At 42.0% G+C, this 19,235-nt stretch overlaps 1 protein-coding gene across 1 annotated transcript in view; it reads right to left on the bottom strand.

Annotated features, from left to right (window-relative positions):
- Positions 1–19,235, bottom strand: part of arvcfb (ARVCF delta catenin family member b) — a 370,176-nt gene that overhangs the window by 109,450 nt on the left and 241,491 nt on the right. The window contains exons 7-8 of the mRNA XM_070888063.1: positions 12,526–13,127; positions 4,599–5,098 (exon numbers count right to left, since the gene is read on the bottom strand). Of these exons, the coding sequence (XP_070744164.1) occupies positions 4,599–5,098; positions 12,526–13,127 (1,102 nt within the window). The remainder of the gene's footprint in view (positions 1–4,598; positions 5,099–12,525; positions 13,128–19,235) is intronic.

Genomic DNA, 19,235 nt, shown 5'->3' on the forward strand with positions numbered 1-19,235 from the left:
ACATGCGTGTCCACTGTAGCGTGCATGTGCTGAGGTCCCGGCACTGTTTTCAGCGCAGGGACCTGGCTCCGCCCCCTACAGCTCCTGCTGCGCTGCGCCGAGGGCCAGAGGACCTGCAGGGAGGTGGAGAATCTGGACTTTTTATTTTAGGCGCACATTGTGGCGCGAAAAACGCGCATCCAGATCGGGACTGCGCCGTTCAAGGCGCGGCTTGAAACTTGGGCCCTTCGATAGTAACAAATGGCACTCAGGGCTCGAAAAGAAAAGTACCACACAACAGTGTGCAAGTAGGGTTTTGTATTAGCGGAAGCTGTGCTAGAAAATGGTAGGGAGGGAAGGAAAGTAACTGAGCTTCCAAATGCAAAACAGCCTGCAGGGTTGGGATCCGAGAAAATTTTAATCAATAACCACATCCAAAGACAATATCCTCCACTTGTAACCAGCATCTTAAAACGGGGTGGAAATGAATCACAAAAATGACTATTTATCACAACTAATGGGTCTATTATTGCTACATTTCATCATAAAATCTATGTTGTAACTACTGTGTAGAAATTGTGTAAGGAAACAATGAGACTTGATTTTTTTTGTCCTTTAAAAAAGGACACATTTTTCCAAAATTAAAAACTGGGTAAACCATATTGCCAAAAAAATGTCCCATCAACATCATCCACTGGGAAAGCACGATAGCAAGAGATTCAAGCACGAGGTCCTGCCAAATAGTAATGTACCAACTACATTACACAACAAGCTGACTGTGGGGATTAGTGCAATATCAAATTCAAACAATAAATCCATTATTAATCCTTGGGTTTTGCAATTCTGTAAAACTAAAGTAATTGTCATCAGATATTAAGCTCATCTCTTTCCAATACTTCTGTTTTTCCTGTAATGACCTCTGCTTACAAGTCTACATACTGGGCAAACAGAAACTGTACATCTTTGGACTTCTCAGCAGCTTGGTTTGGAGATTGAAACATGGTGATGAGTTTCTGCACGTCAAGGCAGCAGGCTGACCAAAATACAAATTGAAGAACAACAGTATTCTACTGCAGGTAAATCCTGCAAGAGAATCTGATGCTTCACTTCATTTGAAGTAGAAATAAAAGATAAATGTTGCTATTAGTTCCTCGAAGCTCCATGTACATAGTCACTGATTTTCATTGTGACTGGTCCACATGAATTTACTTTCATCGATCTCACTGTAATAAAGAGGATCAGCCTGAGCAGGATTAAACAAAGACAACCTAAGCTATTTTACTGAGTTGTCATCAACAACTTGAAGTGAAACATTTCAGAGCAATATTTGTTTGACCAATAATGATTTATAACTTTCAATAACCCAGTGTTTAAATAATTTTTAAAAATCAAGACATTGTACCTCAATTTAGACTCCACTGGAAATTATAAATTTTGATGTACTCTGCCTTCATAAAAAAATCTCCACAGAACATTAAAATTCACTGGGTGGTGGGGCGGAAGACTTGTTTTGGAAGAGCGGTCTTCCTTTCCTTGGCTTGGACTGTAGCCAGGTTAAGCTACTGTTCTTGAGAACGGAAGAAGAATGCACTTTTATCAGTGTGCAATGACTTGTTTTGAATAACGTGTCTTCTTTTATAGGCCTTCAGATGGCTTTCGATTTGTCATAAATCAATGGCTGGCAAGCATTACTCTCTCTGATTGGCAACCGTGTACCAAAATTTGTTACCTATGCTACCTAAATTTGTGGTAGAGGGACGGAACTCTGCTACAGTAGCGGAGTTTACCTTCCCGCCAGTAGCAGTGAATGTTGCGCATCTCTCTTCTGGCCCTGTACCCAAATCTACTCATTCTATGCTGATGGTCCAACAAGGCACTGAGGGAATGCTGCATTGTTGGAGCTGTTGCTTTTCGGATGAGACATTCAACCAAAGTGTCATCTCCCAGTTCAAGACATTAAAATCACATGGTACTATTTGAAGGGGAGTGCAGAGTGTTTTTCCAGTGTCCGAGCCAATAATTCTACCATCAAAAACAGATCAACTAGTTGCTGGTACAGTTCCCTCGACCTGCGAGGAACACCAGAGGCAGGTCGGGGCCTAAAAAAGAGCATGGTGGCATGCCACTACAATGTACAGCACGTGCTGCTGCAGGAGGGCGACAGCTGTGAAGAGGGCGACTGCATTTGACCTCACCCAAATCCAGGTCGCTGATTGGAGCGCGGGCAGGTACAGCAGGAGTGGCAAGGTCAGGACGGGGCGAAGGAGCGGCAACAGTTCCAAGAGCGACGTGATCAGGGTCCAGGAGAGACAGGGGTTCGGGCCCAGAAGAGGCGAGGGCCCAGGGGCAGCAGGGGCCAGCCCACACTGCGTGTGTGCGCGCACCAGGTCCGTGCAGCAGAGCTGGTCTCCAGTCGTCTTGGTTAATCCTTGTCACTGGACCAAGACCGAGCTCTGTCAAGCCCGTGTGGTGGCTGGTGTGCAATGGCCACCACACGTTAAAAAAATCCACGCACAGGCATCTTTCACCCTTCAACATGTAGTTCAGGACCTGGAATATTAGGTCCTTCATTGAAACACCTGTGAACTCATCCATTTTTGGCGTGGAAGCAAGTCATCCTCGATTCGAGGGACTGCCTATGATGATGAAGACGACGACATTTCCCTCATAACACGTCACTCTAGAAAAGAATGTTATTGCATTTACATCACACGACACTTAACAGTTATATAAATGTAACCCTTACTACACTGGACAGTAAGACCAAAGCACCACTGCCTCAGTACTCTGCATACTTGACTTGCTGTTTCTCATACTACCCAGGAACAGATTGCCATAGCCTCCTGTAATGTGCAGGCTGCGATAATGTTCTGCCATGTCGAACTGCTTCACTGCAGAGACATGAAACAGCCAACAGCCATTCCCCCTTTTGACACCAATTCCTCATCCCATTCAGAATCTTATAAATCCTGATTACAAGTCAGTTATAAGCATCAATTATTAGCTGCATAAATTAGAAGATAGTGTGCGCTTTTCAATAGCCTTGTCAGATATCTCAAACAGCCCAAAATTGCTGCATGTATAATGATTTACAGTGCGCAGTTCCTGTTACGTGGACGAACATGGCAGCCATTTTACACACCAGGTCCAAAACCAGCAGCGAGGTGAATGGCGAGTTCATTTGTTTCAGTGATGTTTGTCAATGGAATAATATTAGCCAAGATACCAGGAGATAAGATGGCACTTACAAAATTGCAGCACTCCCTCAGTACTGGTGTGAAAAGTCAGCCCAGGTTACGTACTTGTTCTGGAGAATGGCTTGAACCCAGAGGAGAGTGTCGTACCAACTTCGGCAAGCTGAAACAGCATCTTTAAATTACTTCATTTTCTGTCAGCCTAGTCATATAAATCTGATTGATATGTGTTACTGGGTTATATATTCTTGCATTCACGAACTTTAGCCAAAAAAAAGTATAAAATGGAGAACTAAAGAGCAACCAGAAGATACCTCATGTCACATATTATTTGCAATTACCTTATTGTAGAAATTGACTGTCAGCACAGTCTGCATGCATAGGCACAAGATTGCATTTCAGTATTGCATGGAATACAGATAGGCCACCTCATGTCAGTAGTAACCAACCAAGATAATATTCCTGTTCATTAGAATTTTACCAACTGACTTGCCATTATTTGCCATCTCTATCAATGCTAAAATCCCAATACCTAAACAAATGCTACGGTTTAAGCTATATTACGCATTTTAATCTTAATTCAGGTGCTGTATAAAGTAGAACAGTTTATAATCATGTAACTAAAGATTCATACAGCCGTGCGCATGTTCATGTCAATTGAAAATCACCTCACGCTCTGAATACAGATGAGCAATATTCATTACACCTTTGCAGGTTTGGGTCGAATGCAGAAAGATTTTCATTGCCAATATAAACAGTACCATCCTTTCTCTTAATCCAGCACTGCTAAGCATTCACCATTGAGAGAAAAGCAACACAAACAGGCTCCCAACAACAAATTTAAATGTGAGTGACACATGGGGAAATCTCACTAAGTTATTGATGTAACTCATGAAATATCTGACCCAGTACTGCTGTAGAAAGTAGCTGCTAAATAGGAGAAATTAGTAAGCGGTGTACCAGCAACCATAGTGTAGCATTTTCATTTAAAAGAAAGCACTGAATATTTTCAATGGAAGGCACTTCTCCCTTTTCACCTCCTCTCCCCAATTTAAATCGATGTCATCAGTCATCTCTCCCTATGCCGTAAGGGAAATGTGACTTCAGGTCGCAGCCTTGCGAAGACGCGGCTTTTCAGATCTGTCAGCTGGCAAAGAGCCACTCAGCAAGCAGATTCGTGGCATCAACAATAAACTATCCGTTCCTGCCTTGAACAAGTACTTTAAAAATTTATCACCAGCTGGGTGCTGCTAAGAGTTTGTTTGGCACTGAATTTAAAGAAACTGACCATTTGGGATTGACACTCAAGGCCAAAGCCAACATGCTGGTGTCAATTCTACGGAGCCATCTGGTGACAGACAAGCTCAGTGCAGTGACTCGTGATGTGCAATTTCTGAAAATGAGTAATTTCCCCACTGTACTTACCTGTAATTAGTTCTCTAACTTCCATGTCATTGGTCTTCCTCAGCAATCGAACCAGAGCAGGAATTCCATCACAATTCTTGATTGCCACTTTGCTATCATGATCTTTACCATACGAGATATTTCTCAGAGCACCACAAGCCCTACGATGGACATCTGGCTTCAGGTGATCCAGAAGTCCCACCAAAATAGGTATGCCCTTCAGCTGCCTCACTTCCTTTTTTATTTTGTCATTCTCGTAGCACAGATGCTGCAGGTAGGCAGCGGCATTTGATTTAACTGGGTCAAGGTGATGGCTGAGCATTGCGATAACCTCTGGAAGATCAGGGTCCCGCCACCTGGGATCTTTGCGGATGCTGTCTACAGATGGCGAGCGTCTCCCGAGCCGGTCTAGGCTGGCCATGCTCCCTCTTTCTGGCTGAGCCAGTGGTGCATTGTACACTCCAGTCAGATACGGCATCCGATCTTCAATGATCTCTGCTTCAATCGGATCTTCATAACCTCTAAAATAGAAACACAATTATGAAGTCAGATCACAAATAAGGAACAGCCATTCTAGCTCCCCTATGCAAACACAGTTGTTAACTATTGGAAATTAATGGAAGTTAACAAATGAAGCTGTTACTCAAGAGAACAAGAGTTGAAATGGGAAAAGCATCAAGGTAGACTGCAAAAGCTGGAAAGTGGAATAAAAGCAGGCATCAGCATTAGTGAAGTGATAAGAATGGGTTATTGCCCATTCAGATGAAGGATACACACACAGATCATCATAAGCTGGCTTTTCTCTTCACAGATGCTATTATTTGCAGTATTTTTTAAATTAACTTCAGGACTGAAAAGTCCTGGAGATCTCGAAGTACTGGAATGCATAAAAACCTGACAAGTCAGAAAATCCCATTTACAAAATGACATTAGCAAGCATGGTCCTAAGATTGTATGTTATTAGTCGATCTGTCAAAATATGGATTTTTTTTGAAGAGTTCAAGGCAGTTTGTGATGAACGGAGTGAGGGACGGAGAGAGAACGTCTTCACTTGTGCTACCAATGTCAACAGAGAGCATTACGTCAGATGGGCTCTCCCAACCATGAACGTTAATCCAAACTCAGAATAACTTCACCACATGAATTTAGTGTCAAGTAACTTTTCATCTGGACAGCACTTGAGTCCAGCTCCCAAAGGCCCAAAATAGACAAGACCCCACTCACTGTGCAACATTGCTTCACCAGGCTCCATTTGTCTGCACCCACCGTTCATGCTTCTTCACACTTGAAAGTTGCTTTGCAACTCGTAACAAATGGAGGCAATTGCTTTTATGCTATTTTCTAGGAATTGAACATTTAAGCTGGAGGTGTTTAAAATTGATGTTTAAGCACAACAGTTAATTCGGGAATTGATAACCTTTTTTTGGATTTGTTCTGAGGACAAACGAAAGCAGCATTTAGTAGGTCTGCTTAGAGTGACGAAATTAAATTTAAAAGTCTTCTCCGGGGACCTACCTCAAACGATTTTCAGTGTCTCCGGGCATGAGCCCACAGCAGAAAAAACATTCTGAATGCTGCCCTGATTTTGCAACTACATACAAGCCATGAAGATAGCTGGTGTGGAAAGAGACAGGTGTCGTCTCGGGTAGTTAAGGTAATTTAAGTCGGACTACATTCAGTTGAATTTTTCTTCACAAGTGGCCTGTGCTTTATCTGGCTTAGCAACACTTGGTTCTACCACCATGTGTCAGAACTGGAATCCTCCTTTCAGAAGCACTGATATGCATTATGAGTATATAAATTTGCTTCAAATAAATTTGAAACAGGTAAAGTTAAGACGCATTTAAAAAATCATACAGCAAAATGCCTGAATGTACCTTCATTTTCATTTCCCACTCAATTATACTATCCAAATTACAATATTTATATCAAGCCAATACATATCTTAGTAATTTTTGACAGAAAAATAATAATTCCAATTGGGTCTATATTAAATTGGAGAAATGTAACATTTTTGCCAAGTGCATATTCAGCAACTTGTACAGTATCAGATTAAGTTTCCAAGGGCACGTGCAGTCGTCCAACTCATGATCGTAAGAGCAAAAACAGGTCAACAGCACACACCGAACTGCTGACTCAATATCAAGTTGAACAAAGATTTTGAATTGCCAAAAATGTAATTAATTTGCAACACTAATCTCTTTGGCCAACATTCTGATAGAGATGATTAACTCCAAGTCAAGGTTACTGGAAAACTCCAAGGGCCGGAATTTCCTGAGGTATGCCCGTTCCGCAATCTTAACTTCACTGGAAGGGCACCGTCGGAACAGCAGCAGATCCGAGGACACTCTGGTTCAAGTTGTCAAATTCAACTCCAATGACTGGGGAAAAATAGCTTCCTTCTCCTTCCTGGGCTTGAACTCCTGCCCCAGCCTCCCTCATACACAATTGAATGATTTTCCCTTACTTTGGTTAGAAATATAAACATACTCTATGGTTCTGATGTCATAACCAACAATATATATTTTTAAAATATATATTGGCTTATGTTTTCAACATTTGCACCGTGATTAATAGTTCGAAATAGCTAGCACAGATTTCCAGAGGGATGATCGCGCTCATCAAACCTCAGTCGGAAATACAGTGGGGATGTCGTGTCCATGGACTTTAGGAAAGCTCTTTGATAATGCAGGACATTACTGGAGAAGAGAAGGAGTATGGAATTAAAGGGGCTAACAATTATTTACAAAGGAGAAAACAGAGTAGAGCAGTGAAGGGCAGATTTTCCAGAGTGGTTGGAGGTGGGTAGTGGGGTCACACAGGGGCCACTTCTGTACACTGTGTTTATCCATGATTTGAATATAGACTGAGGGGAAGTGGTGTCAAAATTGGCAGATGATGAGGTATAGTTAAACCACCAAAGGAAGCTGAAATGGGATATTGACAACATGGGCACATGGATTAAAAAGTGGTAGATGGAATTCAATCTCAATAAGTGTGAAGTGATACATATAGGTTAAAAAAAAAATGATGCTCTGAATGGAAGCAGTTTCAGTGCTGCGGAAGCAGAGGGATTTAGGGGTACAGGTTCTTGTGGTATTAAAGGCAGAATCACAGATTGATAAGGCTGCGAACAAAAAAGTAATTCAAGTCTAGGTTTTATCGCATAAGATATAGAATATAAAAGCCAAGTGGCAGCCATGAGCCTATTATAAAACTTTAAAACTTCAGTTAAAATACTGAATGCAGTTTGGGCTCCACATGACAGGAAGGATAGAGGCTTGAGAGAGGAGACAATGCAGATTTATTGCAATACTGAGTGCAGTCCCCACTTACAGCAGGCACATTAGTGCGAATGCAATTTTCCCACTGTACACATTGGACGGTTTAGATGAATCTACGTTGTCTGTTGATATCACTGGACAGTACTACAGATGAATCATTTCCTCATTTTTGTTTATGCCTGCTAATAACATTATGAGAAATCTTCCACAGTACTTACTGTACTGAGTAAAAGGTCATATTAGGACTGGGGGCTTGAGGGGGGTACCAGGTGGTTGGTCAAAAAGGTAGGATTTTTATTCATTTCCCACATCAGTCTGAAGTTATCTTATTTTACATTGAGGATTACAACTTGAAATTCAACTCAAAAACTCAAAATTCCAAATTCTCGGGAGTATCAATGACAAAAAGAAGGGGGGTCTTAATGATCCGGGTACAGCTGCAAAATTAAATGCACCTTTGTGCATTTTTTAAATCCTAGCTGCTCTGCAGTCACGATATTGACAGATGGGGGGGGGGGGGGGGGGGAAATGGTAAATGACGTCCTTTAATTGGTGGAGGCTCATTGACAACAAACGATATTATTGGCACGATCGAAAACCTGCTGAGCTTTGTACTACAGCAACATTCCGAGATTAACCTTGTACAAATGGATTGATGTTAACAAAAGGAAAATACTGTAGATGCTGGAAATCTGAAATGGAAACGGAAAATGCTGGCAACACTCGGGTCAAGCAGCATCTGTGGTACTATGTCGGTTGCTGCTTGACCTGCTGAGTTTTACCAGCATTTTCTGTTTTTTTATTTCAGATTCTCTCTCTTTCTCTCTCCCCACAGATGCTGCCCAACAAACTGATTCATGGTTGTTTGTCATTTGATAACATGAGCTAGATAATTTAGTGTCAATAAAACAAAAGTTAATTCATGACGTGTCAAAGCTAGGAGGTGAAGAAAAGATTGGCAGCAGGAGTTGGAAACCTCCAAAGAAGTATTTAGACAAGAATACCTCGTCAATAATGGGGGAAAAAAATGATTGTAAAATAAATTACAATATCTGGGGATGTGCTCAATACTACAGCATTCATCGAATTCGAACGACTTTGAAAACCACGGGCTTTGCTCCAGATTTTAAACTCATGGATCTGCCAACAGCTACGGATTGTCTTCAACGTAGGCAACAAGTAAACGTGTTCTGCTGCAACAGTTGTTGCAGAAAATAAGTATTGGCGAGGGAAAAATTGGCAGCCGACTTCAGCATTACTTCACTGAAAAGGAAAAGTGCCAACACCCACCTTGTGAAATTGAGATCTGCAAATACAAGCCTTTACTGAAATTAATACTACACTTCAAAATTTGCAGTTAAAAAAATTACAAAATATTCCTTAAAATTGCAGCTTGTGTTAATCAAATTTGTTTGATGAAAAACAATGTTGTAAAGAAGAATTGAGATATGTAATGACTGTTACATCTTCCTGTTTTTAAAGTATCAGCTTCTCATAACATCCCTTCGGTGATTGAGCCACCCAAACAAGACATCCTGAATTATATGCTTCACAGCACTTTAGAAAACTTGTCACAGGAGATTAACGAGCTGTAATATTGCCTTTGAAAATTTAGATTTTAAAAACATACATGTGTGTCTACAGAGTGCGAAAGAATGATTAAAAATGATAGTCAAAAGTAACAAAGTTACTCATGAAAGCAGGTGATCCAAGGAAACATGGAATCTTGTATTGGTCAGAGTTGGTGATTTTTTTTTAAAAAGTTCCATCTTCAGCACGACAATACACACTACCTGTGGCACAACAAGTGACTATGGTGGTGTGCTCTCACACTTCAGGGACAGACAAAACACCTTTCATGACCTCAGGACATCCCAAAGCACTTGGTGTATTACTGTTGTAACGTAGAGAAATGTGGCAAACATTTGGCACACAAGGTCCCACAAACAGCAATGAGACAAATGACCGATAATCTGTTCTTTTTAACAAAAAATGTGAGCTGAGGGACTCCCTTGCTCTTCAAATAGAGCCATGGAATCTTTTACATCCAGCTGAAAAAGCAGAGACAGTTGGTCTCTTTCACCCATCACTCCTGTGCTCACTGACAGACATTGGCTTCCGGTTTAGCAACGCCTCGATTTCACAATTCTCATCCTTAATTTCAAATCCCTCCATGGCCTTGCCCCTCCCCATCTCTAATCTCCTCCAGACCCACAACTCTCCGCCCCCCCCAGCCCCTACAGAGATGTCTAACTTCCTCTTATTCTGCCCTCTTCAGCATCCCTGATTATAATCACTCAACCATTGGAAGCCGTGCCTTCTGTTGCCTGGACCCCAAGCTCTGGAACTCACTCCCTAAACCTCTCCCCTCCTCCAAAACGCTCCTTTATGCTTACCTCTTTGACCAAGCTTTTGATCACCTGCGCTAATTTCTACTTATGCGGCTCAGTGTCAAATTTTTAATCTCAATACCCCTTTGAAGCACCTTGGGATGTTTCACGACATTAAAGGTGCTACATAAATACAAGCAGTTGTGGTTTAAAGTTTCATCCAAAAGATGGTATCTCTCAAATTGCAGCAGTCCCTCAGTATTGCACTGAAGTGCCAGCCGAGATTGTATGTTCAAGTTCTGGAGTGGGAGCTTGAATCGACAGTCCTCTGATACAAGAGTGCTACAACTGAGCCCAGTCTGACAATCAGCAAAGAGCGAGTGTATGACAGATTCCTGGGAAGCACCTGGCCTCTGCTCTCAATCTCAATTGTGTAGAGACAGTTTTCTCTTGGGAAAAACAGAATAGTATATGCTCTTATCGAATATATATTAAAAGTGATGAGTGATCTCAAGGTTCCAATGGTATTGCAGCTGTTGGTAGCACTGCAAGGATAACTTTGCCTGACCAATTGAATATAATGGCATCAAACACCATGAAATGCAACAACCCCCAAACAAATGATAATAAGTACCAAAGCAAAATACTGGGAACGCTGGAAACGTAACAGAAAATGCTGGAAACACTCAACAGGTCAGGCAGCATTTGTGGAGCGAGAAACAGAGTGAAAGTTTCAGGTCGATGGCCCTTTGTCAGAACTTCGCCAGTTAACTCTGTTTCTCTCTGCAGATGCTGCCTGACCTGCAATCACCACAAGTGTCTTGGTTAGACACAACCCCCACCCTCCGCAGAAAGTTTTTATTCCAACACCCCCACCTCCACTCCCTTGCTGGCTGAAGGAGCCCCTCAGAGGAAAACTCTACCCCGCTTCATTTCCCTTTTACAATCACACCCGATGCTTTTCGCACCGACAGCACCCTTCCCCTCCCACTGGCTGGCAGTTCCATGCCTCAATCCCCGAAACCCTGATTATGCAAATTCCCCTTCCTCCAGACTCCCTTCCTTCCTTTTCTCCCCCTGGCATCCACCCCACCCACCTCACCCAAACAGTGTTATCCTTCTCCATCTCACCTTTTCTCCTCGCCCATTTGTTTCTTCTTGCTCCCCACTCCCCCATATTATTTCCTTCTTCCCACAACCATTAGCATTACGTGACAAACTCAAATTGGTCTCAACAATCCATGTGCAATCCCATGGAAGATTAATTAGTATTTTGATTAAATTACTTCAAATGCATGAACAAACATGTGGGTAGTTCAGTGAAGTTCTATATTCCAAATGAATTCATGTTACCCTTCAGATTCTTTAATTATCCATGTTAAAGATTCTTTTTAACTGCAAGCAAATTAAATTGGAGATTATTTGGAGACATGGCAACAAATTTTCCAATTTTAAGGGGAAGGAAGAGAGAAGAGGAAAGCGGTAATTGTTCAATTTGCAGCCTTTCTTCCATCCATCAAGTTAATTCCAAGTTCTTGCCAATACCTTATTTTCAGAATACAAACACAGACTACTCTTAATTCAAAATTCATTAATGTAAATTATTGGATAATTCAAAACTATTAAGTTTGAAATTACCACTTTGCATGCTTAATTAAACCGCTTATTTCAAATTATTGCACAATTCAAGGTTTTTTTGAATTCAGAAGTACAAAAAAGAAATGATTGCTGAAACACAATTCTGGATACAAAAAAGCAAAAAAATTGCACTCGGGAACTGTTATACCAGCAATTGTTTTTGCAATTAATGGTGTCAACATAGAAAGCACTATTATAGCTAGGACTCAAAGCATGAATCCATTTGGGTGTGTCATCTTGGCTTCAAGGAGTTAAGTTTCAAACAAAAACAATGGCAAAATAAACTTCTGACCCCTAAATGAATTTAGCATGTTAATTATAGTAGAACATAGTTAATGTATTTGAGATATGTATTCCCAGGGTTGGGGGGATAAAGAGTCAATACTGTATCAATATTCTTATTACATTGACAGATTGCCATTTGCATAGTGAAGATTGAAGGATTGGATTACAAACTGTGCTTATAGATGGTACTAATTAATTCGGACACCAAACTCTATTCTTATTTCTGGAGGCTGAGTATATCACGGGTAAAATTAATAGGTGGAAAGAAAGGTGGAAGCATACCAGATTGACGAGCCAAGGGAAAGCACCATGATAATGATCAAAACTATATTGATACGTTGTACACCTACAATGTATTGCAGCATCCACAGTGAAAGTTTGCAAGTATCATTATAAGAGTCAAATTCTTACCTCCTTGGTCTTCTTCCATTAGCCCTTGTGGGTGCCCTGCGACCGATTGTGGAGTAATCTGGTTCCGGTTCCGGCTCTCCATCCAATTCATATCCATCATCATCGGGTCCTAGACTTCTATGATCATCTTCAAGTCCATATGGTTCTGGCTGGAAGCGTTCTGGTTGAGATCGGCTCAGGTCAACACTGCCGTCTGGCTGCACTTGTGGCTGGGCAACAGTGTACTTGTTTCTACTCGGTAATGTGTAACTTTCATCCGGTCTGTAGTTGTCACGTGGCATGTAAGCATAGCGGGGGCGGTAATGAACTCCTCGTGACAGGCTCCCGTAGTTATCAGATACATCTGCAAATCCATCTTGGCCAGTGTATGAACGGTACAGGTCATGGTGATTCTCATACGAATCTGGGTAGTTGTTGTAGGCTCTGGTTAAAGTAGAATTCGCCTGTGGTGTGATGTAACGGTCTCCGTTTTTCATGTATCTTCTGTCAATGGAATCTGTACAACTTCCAGCAGGCGATGACCCATCTGCAGGCAATCCATCTGGTCCAATTGGTACCTGACGCACCGTTCGGGTGGTCACTGTTTTAACCACTTTAGTAACCTGCAAACACAAATTTAATTAATGATGATTGGCACAAGGATCTGTACAAACCTCCCATGATTCGAGGGAGTAATATTTATCTCGCCACAAACGTACACACCCACACAAAAAAAGGGAAACCAGATTTATGGATGTGTTGATAATGCATGGAAACTGATGTACCGAAGGAAGTAAACATTTATTCTGAACAATCCTCTGGATACCTAATGAAGGCGTTGTACAAAGCTTTAAATTCCCTTGTAATGCAAGGGCTGATGTGAAAATTGTTTTTCTGTTGTTAAAAAAAGTAATCAGCTGTGAACACACTATAAGGAGCAATCTATCCACTGTAAATGCACGTGAACCAAACAATAATGGACAAATTATTAGGTTTTAAATACTTTAAATTGTCTAGATTTGCAAAAGATTCACCATGGTCTCAACCAAATGGGAATTTTTATTTTGCAGAATGGATTAAATCAAATATCTAATTAGATGTTCAAGCAACTAAAATTAAAACTGGCTTATACTGAGATGGAGATAAAATTAATGGAATTATAGAATATTTGATATAGTGCTTCCCCCGCCCCCCCCCCCCCGTGATGTCCTTGCCCCCCCAGCCATCAATTTCACTTTCCTTCCTTCCTGCACTCAAAAACCTTCCTGCACTCACCAACTCCTTGAGATATGTGCCAGCAGTCCTCCAGTGCTGCTTTCCAAGTTGCCATTTTTCACGTAAAAGCCTAGAGTGCATTATCACCAGGCTATTCAATTGCAAAAGGGATTTCAATTGAGTATCAAGCTGTCCTCACTTTATGGTCATACTCACTTCCAGCAAGATTCACTGGATAGGGATCAAGAGCAGAGACCCCAGGCAATTTCCTCATCCACCAGGAACACAGACGAACACAGAGGAGCAAACTCAGCACAAACCGAGTATTAAACCTGGGAAGCTCTTGGTCTGCACAGCTCAACCACTTGCTGTCTTAACCAGCTGAGCTATTGGGAGCACACAAACTGTACCATTTATTCCAAACATATATAAATGGAAGTGGAACACATTTTATTGGCCATTTCATCTCCAATATCTCCAGTTCAGTAACCAGTGGAAGTTCAGTACATTAGAAAAAAGCCCACATAATAACTGAATTCCCAGGTCCTGCGATAGCAACACTGCGCAAGACAAACATCATGCACTTCCTATAAGCTGGCCATGTATCATTCCAATTTAATGTACAGTACAGGCATGGACAAAACTATAATGCTGGCATGCTGTCCATTACAGCAGGGAAGCAAATCCATTATGTTAATCACAAAGGGCAGCAACTGTTCTCACGCAGAAGGTAAACAGAACTGCATCCAACCTGCTCAAATATCAAAGATTAAAAGTGTTCAACTTCAGAACCAGACTACTGTCGACATGACTAAATAGATCTTAATCACTTCATAATTCCTTTCACACATATTAAGAATGCACTTTACACTTTATTTTGTTGATCCAAACAAGCAAAAACTAGTAAATGGTTCATTTCAAACCTTCAGCTGACTGTTGACACAACTAATGGTCGAACTGCTCTAAAAATTTCAATACCTCCATATTGCAACTGTTCATCCAACATTTAGCCTTACTTTTATTCACAGGATGAATAATGGCATATATGGCGATGCCCTTAATTTGTTAACAGGACTAAACACAAATGAACCTAAAAAATACTAATACAGGGTTTTTTTTTAAATAAAAGAAGCATGTGGATTACAGGGTCAACTTCGACAGTAACTGGCCGCATCTCAAGCAGAGTCTCGGTAACCGTCACCGGGTAATTGGTGCACCGTTTAATGGTTTTTACAACTTTCGTTACCGAGGAGGAGTAGATACGGGATTTCACAGATGGGAGGCTACCACTTGGCGTGAGCTGATAAAAGCCTTTTGGCTAAGATCATGCGTAACTGACCTGACAGGGGAGTAACCACCATAACCCCAAGGTGGTTCTCCCTGGATCAGGAAGGTATATGCTTGCTTTTTTGGAAATAGGAGGTGGGTGGGGTGGCTTGACCCATCCACCTCCACGGAGGTGTGTGGGGGACCTGACCCATCCACCTCCATGGCACGAACCTGGTATTGCAATACTTCCAGGAACGGTGCAGTGGCTCTAGGCCTTTTGGCTAAGAGCATTGGCGCAGAGTGATCCTTGATGTGTGCAAGGTGACCTCTGGCGTTTGTGATTTGACAAAGAATTGGAACGATTGGCTACGAATTTCAAAAAAAAAAAGAGCTTTTCAAAGCAACACAACCACATGGGGAAGGTGCCGTGCAGAAGTCCAGCAGCTCCTTTCTTTCACTGATCAAAACATGGGCTCCTTTTTCTAGATTCACAGCTGGATTCTGATTAATATTTTAAATATTCCTACGTTTTTAAAATCAAAAAAAATGTTAGGGAATAGATGCATCACAAAATCACTCCAAAGAATTTCCCCATAAACAGCATTTTAAGTTCATGTAAGCACCAATGCAAAAATTGCCATAAATTACTGCAGAAAATGTACCGTGCAAGATACAAATTTAATTTTCTGGATAGCTTGCCAGTTACGAAGTTAGTATTCTCATCCTAAATCAAGAGGCGATTGCCAGAATGCATAAGTGTTAACTTGTGTACTGCACAGAATCAAACTGTTATTCACTAACAATATTCATTACCGATTCAAATCAGAATAATGGGAAGTCTGGGCACAATACTACAAGGGTTCTTCATTGACTGAGCAGTGCATTAATAACAAAGAAAAAGATTGGCTTGATGATGCAACATTTCCTGACCATCATCCAAAGGATTGCAAATCAAATGAAGCTTTATCCAAAAACAGACATTCGACAGCTCAGAACCGAGTAAAGTATGTACAAGTCTATTAAAAATATGAACATGGCATCAGTCCACAAACTGGAATCCTACTAAAACCTGTATAGTAGTATATGGGAGGGGCTCGTCATTTAGGGTGCAGTTTTATTGCAACTTTTGCCGCATTGCACTTTTGCTCAGTCTTTGCTCAGCAGTGACACGAGTGGCAATGACTGTATAACTTCTGAGTCAGGTCCTGGTTGGACGCTGAAGCAAAGCGAGACCGACAAGAACGTTATCGGAGCAGGAGTAGGCCATACGGTCCCTCGAGCCTGCTCCGCCATTCAATAAGATCATGGTTGATCATCGACCTCAACTCCACTTTCCCACCCGATCTCCAAATCCCTGGATTCCAAAAATCTATCTCAGCAGAGAGATGGGGCTTCAGCTGGAAACGACCCAGAATGCAGTTAAGATGCCTTGGTCACTGTTAAACTGAAGCAGCCTCGCTTATGTTTTGGTTGTACAGACACTCCCACAAACACACTCTCCAAAGCATTTAACCTGTTTTCATGCATGCTCACAGCTCTCTCCTGGACCAAGAACAGAATCTGTAGCCATGCAGCAGAATCAAGAGTGCTGCAGGCTGTGAATAGATACTGCAGCTACCAGTGGTGGGTGGAGACCTTTGACAGCTGAGGCACAGCTCCACAGACCTCACACAGCAAGCACGTTACCATGGCAATGGGCTCTTTCTGTGGAAAGCCAGCACTAACCTTTTTTTAAGAAAACAATTATATTAGAATAAAATATGTTTAACGAGTCCAAGTAAGGACATTACTCAAAGGATGAATTAAATAACTTCTATATTTAGCCACACACTCCTTGGCTTCTCTAATTAAAGACAGCATTACGTGCAGATAATTCTAAGTTGACAGAGGGGTCAAAACAGCAGCACCGGAGTCTGGAAACAGAATATAGCCAATTATACTGGCAGTCATCCAATACTGTGGCTCAGATTTTGGCAATGACAAATGAATGTATGGTGTAAACAGTTCTGCACATCTGCCTGCCGACAATGACCATAATTCCCCGTCCATGTGTGCACACCATTCTCGGTGCCTCACCCAACAAGACACCTCTGGAAGATACTAAGTCTAAGATTAATTCTGCAGTTTAAGAAATACATTAACAATGTGTTTTTACTATTACATGCCCCTGGCGCGCTCAAATTCTAAAAAAAACCCTGCCACTCTGCCAGGACCGTACTTCAATCTGGACGGGTAAAGAGTACGAGATCTGAATGCTCCTGCTAACAATGGGTGATGTATTGCATACCTGTTATGTATGTAAACCTGTAATTACCATGTCTAACCACCAGAGGGCTTATCATCGGGAATCCCAAGGAATCCCACAATCCCTTGGGAGCACCTGTGTATAAGGAGGCCTCACAGGCTGGAGAGGCACTCTGAGATCTGTAATTAAGGACCAGTCACACTTACTTTCAGCTTGCAGTACCTAGTCTGACTCTTTATCCAAGACAGATACCCACAGTTTTTTTTTATAAACTAAGAAAAAAAGTTACAAATAAAACTTGCAAAATACTACAGCAAATACTTTCAATTAAATTTGCTAAATTGTGTATGGGACCAATCTCAGCCCAGTATGTGTCACTAAAAAATGCCAATTATTCTTAAATATAAACAAAAAATGCTGGAAATACTCAGCAGGCCAGGCAGCATCTGTGGAGAAAGGAAAATTTCATGTCTGCAACCTTTCATCCTTGCAATTTGGTCTCCCCGAATGTAGAAACCACTGCAGCGTGAGCAGCGAATACATTATACTAAATTGAAAAAAAAGTACAAGTAAGTCGTTGTTTCACCTGGAAGCAGTGTTTGGGGCGCTGCATGGTGAGAAGGGAGGTGGTTAAAGGGCAGGTATTGCATCTCCTGTGCTTGCATGGGATGGTGCCATGGGAAGGGGGAGCAGGTGCTGAGGATGATTGAAGTGTGGGCCAGGATGTTGCAGAGGGAACGGTCCCGTCAGAACACTAAAAGGGGAGGGGAGGGGAAGATGCATTTAGTGGTGGGATAACGCGAGAGGTACATCCATGTGTCATTCCCACACCTGCCCTTTCACCTGCTCCCTTCCCACCGTCCAGGGCACCAAACACTCCTTCCAGGTGAAACAGCAATGTACTTCGCTGTACTTCTGCACTGCATATGATGTTGTTAGTTGTACTTCTGCACTGTATACGACGCAGTCTCCACATTTGGGAGGTCAAATGCAGATGGAGTGATCACTTTGCTGAACACCTCTGTTCAGTCCGCAGGTGTGACCGTAAGCCATTTGGTTGGTTGGTTGCCATTTTAATTCTCCAGCCCATTCCAATTCTGTCCTCGTCCTCCTGCAGAGTTCTAATGAAATGCAACTGAAACTTGCAAAACAGCACTCATCTTTCAATTAGATGCTTGACAACTTTCTGGATTCAACACATTCAGATCATAATCACTGCTCCCGTGTTTTCGGGCTGCTGGTGATGGTGATGGTGATGGCTCTGCTGTTGCTATTTACATTTATCTAGATCCATCTTTTGTTTTTTTGACTTATTCCCTTTTTGCCTTGCACCATCATCCCTTTTGTCATTTAATCACTCCTGCCTCCCCATCACAGACCTTCCCTTTTGATCTTCCTTTCCTCCTCTTCTCCACTTCTTTCCCTGCCTCTGTATGGTTAAATCACCAACTTCTTCCAGTTCTAATGAAAGATCATTGACCCGAAACATTAACTCTGTTTCTCTCTTGACAGATGTCAAGTATTTCCAGCATTTTCTGTATTTATTTCAGATTTTCCAGCATCCGTAGTATTTTGCTTTTGTTGGCCAATAATGTTTGAGCAGCAAGAACTAATGCAACTGTGGGTATTACAGGTATAAATAAAATGTGAAACAATGTACAGTATATGTCTTGCTAGAATTAGTAAATCAGCTCACCCCCCTGTAAAAACAGCACACCTCCATGACTTACAAAAGGGTGCTGAGAAGTTACCTTCCAATTGTCCCCACTCCTCAGAACGTCTTCGGCCTTGGCGTGGCGCAGCACATCCAGTGGGGGGTGGAGTCAGGTCCCGGCGCTGAAAACAGTGCCGGGACCTCTGCACATGCGCGCGAGAGTGCAGTAGCTCCTCGCAGCCCGAATCTCTGCGACACTCCGCAGGCTGTGTGGGAGGGGCCCAAAACACACCACCCCTAGCCCTGGCCGAATGGGCTCCCTCATCGGCAGTCTGCTGCATTCCCCAA

Source organism: Pristiophorus japonicus, chromosome 8, assembly GCF_044704955.1.
Source record: "Pristiophorus japonicus isolate sPriJap1 chromosome 8, sPriJap1.hap1, whole genome shotgun sequence".
Lineage (NCBI taxonomy): Eukaryota > Metazoa > Chordata > Chondrichthyes > Pristiophoridae > Pristiophorus > Pristiophorus japonicus.